We start from the raw sequence: 2,998 nt of genomic DNA on the forward strand, positions 1-2,998 counted from the left end.
GGTAGAGCGCAAGGGTATTTTACAGTGTGAATGTAGGCGGTTGGCGTTGGTATGAAGATGGGCATGTTCTGCTTGTGGAGTTTCAAAACCAGGAGTAGCCAATAAATCAGCAGACTGATTTCCCTGTGTAAGAGGTCCAGGGAGGTTAGAATGAGAGCGAATATGAGTAATGAACAAAGGGTGAGTTCGAGATTGAATTTCTAATTATAATTCCTGAAGCAAAGGGTTAATGATAGAATGAGTTGTGGAAATAAGAGCTGTTTCCAAAGGCGCAACAATGGCAACAACGTAAGCAGAATCAGATACGATATTTATTGGATAATGAACACTCTGCAATAAGAACAATAAAGCTTCAAGTTCGACCTGTTGAGCAGAAGTGTAAGGGTTTTTTATGGAGTGCTGAAGAGCAGGGCCCCAGACTCTGGCGTGCCCGGAGGAGGAGCCACCAATAAAGTATGTAGGAGCTGAGGGGATTGGGGCCATATGAACTGCACAATTTATAACCCAGGCAGAGCGCTGTAGGAAGTCCCATAGTTTACCTGAGGGATAGTGGCAACCTATACACCCAGTATAATCAGCAAGAGATATTTGCTGGTCAGTAGAGAAGGGAAAGACTTCCTTGAAAGATGTGGAGGTAAAACAATGAGCGCTGGGTCAAAACCAAGAATTTGAATAGAACGCTTCCATCCTTGGAGAATGAGTGAAGCGACAAGAGATAGATATGGAGTAACAGTTTGAGAAGTTTTTGTATGTAAAGTTACCGATATAGGAGAGGTTTGTCTTCTTGCGCTAAGACACCAGTCGGAGAATGAGGGGTAGGGAAAATAAGAAGAAGCAGGGGGAGGGAATCATCATACCTGTAAGCAAAGGCAGTTTTTAATCGCTCCTCAACAAACTGCAGTTCAGCCTCTGCCTCTGAGGATAAAGCGTGAGGACTATCTAAAGCAGAATCACCTTGTAAAGTGTTAAATAAATTTTGTAATTTATAAGTTGGAATCCCTAGGAGAGGGTGAATCCAATTAATGTCTCCTAGGAGTTTCTGAAAATCGTTAAGAGTAAGGAGGGTATCCCTACAGATTTGCATTGTTTGAGGTTTCACTGTGGTTCTATCTACCACAGTGCCTAGATAAGAAGCCGGAGTAGTTGTTTGGATTTTCTCCGGGGCTATTATGAGACCGGCAGAAGTCAAGTGTTGAGAAGTGGCCTGATACACATCTTGTAATTCGGTTTCACTTTGTGATGCTAGCAAAATATCATCCATATAATGAATGACATAGGATCGAGGATAATGATCTCTTACAGGTCTGAGGACCAGGCCAACATAATACTGACACATGGTAGGAGAATTAGTCATGCCTTGTGGCAAAACTGTCCATTGATATCGTCTCATTCGTTCCTTATTGTTAGTGCTGGGAATAGAAAAGGCAAATTTCTCCTTATCCTCAGGGTGAATGGCTATGGTATAGAAACAATCCTTAAGATCTATTATTATCAATGGCCATTGTTTGGGAATGGCTGTAGGAGTGGGTAACCCAGGCTGCAGGGCACCCAGAGGCTCCATGACAGCATTAACATTCCAAAGGTCTATTAAGAGACTCAACTTACCTGATTTCTTTCTGATAACAAAAACAGGAGAGTTCCAAGGAGGTTGCAAAGGCTCTGTATATGTCCTGCCTGCAATTGTTCTCGAATCATTTGCTCTAAGGCCTGCAATTTTTCAATGGGAAGGGACCACTGAGGAGTCCAAACCAAGGAAGAAGTTTTCCATGTTATTTTGATAGCGGCAGGCCTCTTTTCCTCAATGGCCCCTAGAGAAAAGGGTAACCCAGTCCAGCCCTATGAGTTTGTCGTTGGGCAATGATGGGCTCCTTTATTCCTTGATGTCTACCTAAGCCCTGTCCTGGTTTATAGCCCATTTTTGTCATGATTTGATTAGCTGGTTGACTTGGGGGGATGATTAGCTCAGCTCCCCATTGTTGCAAGAGGTCTCTTCCCCAAAGGTTAATGGGGGTATTTAAGATAAAAGGCTGGGTAATTCCTTCTAATTCATCTGGTCCCTCACATTTAAGTGGCACACTGCTTTGTCGAATTTCTTCTGCCGTCACAAAACCTATTCCTTCTACCGAACTAGAGGTTGCTTGCGTGGGCCAGGTATTAGGCCAATGCTGGGAGGCTATTACTGAAATATCGGCTACAGAGTCTACTAGACCTGAGAAAGTCCTTCCTCTAATTTTAAGAGTCATAGAAGGACGATCAGTCTGAGTCAATAATGAAGCCCATTTAACCATGAGAGGATCAGTACTACCGAATCCTCCTCATCTGATCCGTTGGGACTGACCAATTTGTACATAGGGCAATAATAATAACTGAGCAATTTTATCTCCTCCCTGAAAGGTCCAAGGAACTCGAGTCTGTTCGAGCACCATTATTTCTCCTTCATAATCAGAATCTATTACTCCAGTCATAACCTGGATTCCTTTAAGATTTAGGCTAGATCTTCCTAGCACAAGACCCACGGTTCCTCTTGGTAAAGGTCCATAATAACCCATGGGTATTTTATGAGGCCCAAGACCAGGGTGAAGACTTACTGTAAAAGGAGTGGTTAAATCTACTGTGGCACTTTCCTGGGTGGTGGGTCTGATTGATAACACAGAGGGTTTATGGGCGCAGCAGGAAGTTGCTGGAGAGCGGACATATTGAATCCCCCGATGTTGTTCGGGGCCCGGGGGTGGCCCCGCATCCCGTTTCCCGAACTTAATGGGAGTGGGTTACCTTGTCTGTCAAATTTGGATTTGCATTCCTTGGCCCAACGTTTGCCTTTGCTGCAACGAGGGCAGAGGCTAGGGGCAGTATTAGAAAGGGAATTGGCTCTAGGTTGGGGGCTTTACGGCATTCCTTAATCAAGAACGTTTCCTGTTTCCCTATGTGGCCGGATGGCCGCTTGGCAGTCCTCAGCATTTTCAAAAGCAAGCTGTCTTAGCAAGTGCTCTTTAGCAGG

The 2,998-nt window shown here is 44.3% G+C and overlaps 1 protein-coding gene across 1 annotated transcript; it reads right to left on the reverse strand.

The window, feature by feature from the left end:
• Window positions 1-1,808: 1,808 nt before the first annotated feature.
• Window positions 1,809-2,288, reverse strand: LOC112834153 (endogenous retrovirus group K member 7 Pro protein-like). Its single transcript, XM_025885621.2, has one exon. The coding sequence runs from the start codon at window positions 2,286-2,288 to the stop codon at window positions 1,809-1,811; it is 480 nt and encodes a 159-aa protein (XP_025741406.2).
• Window positions 2,289-2,998: the final 710 nt, after the last annotated feature.

Source organism: Callorhinus ursinus, unplaced genomic scaffold (assembly GCF_003265705.2).
Source record: "Callorhinus ursinus isolate GAN/ISIS: 27379988/994484 unplaced genomic scaffold, GSC_fseal_2.0 scaffold1, whole genome shotgun sequence".
Lineage (NCBI taxonomy): Eukaryota > Metazoa > Chordata > Mammalia > Carnivora > Otariidae > Callorhinus > Callorhinus ursinus.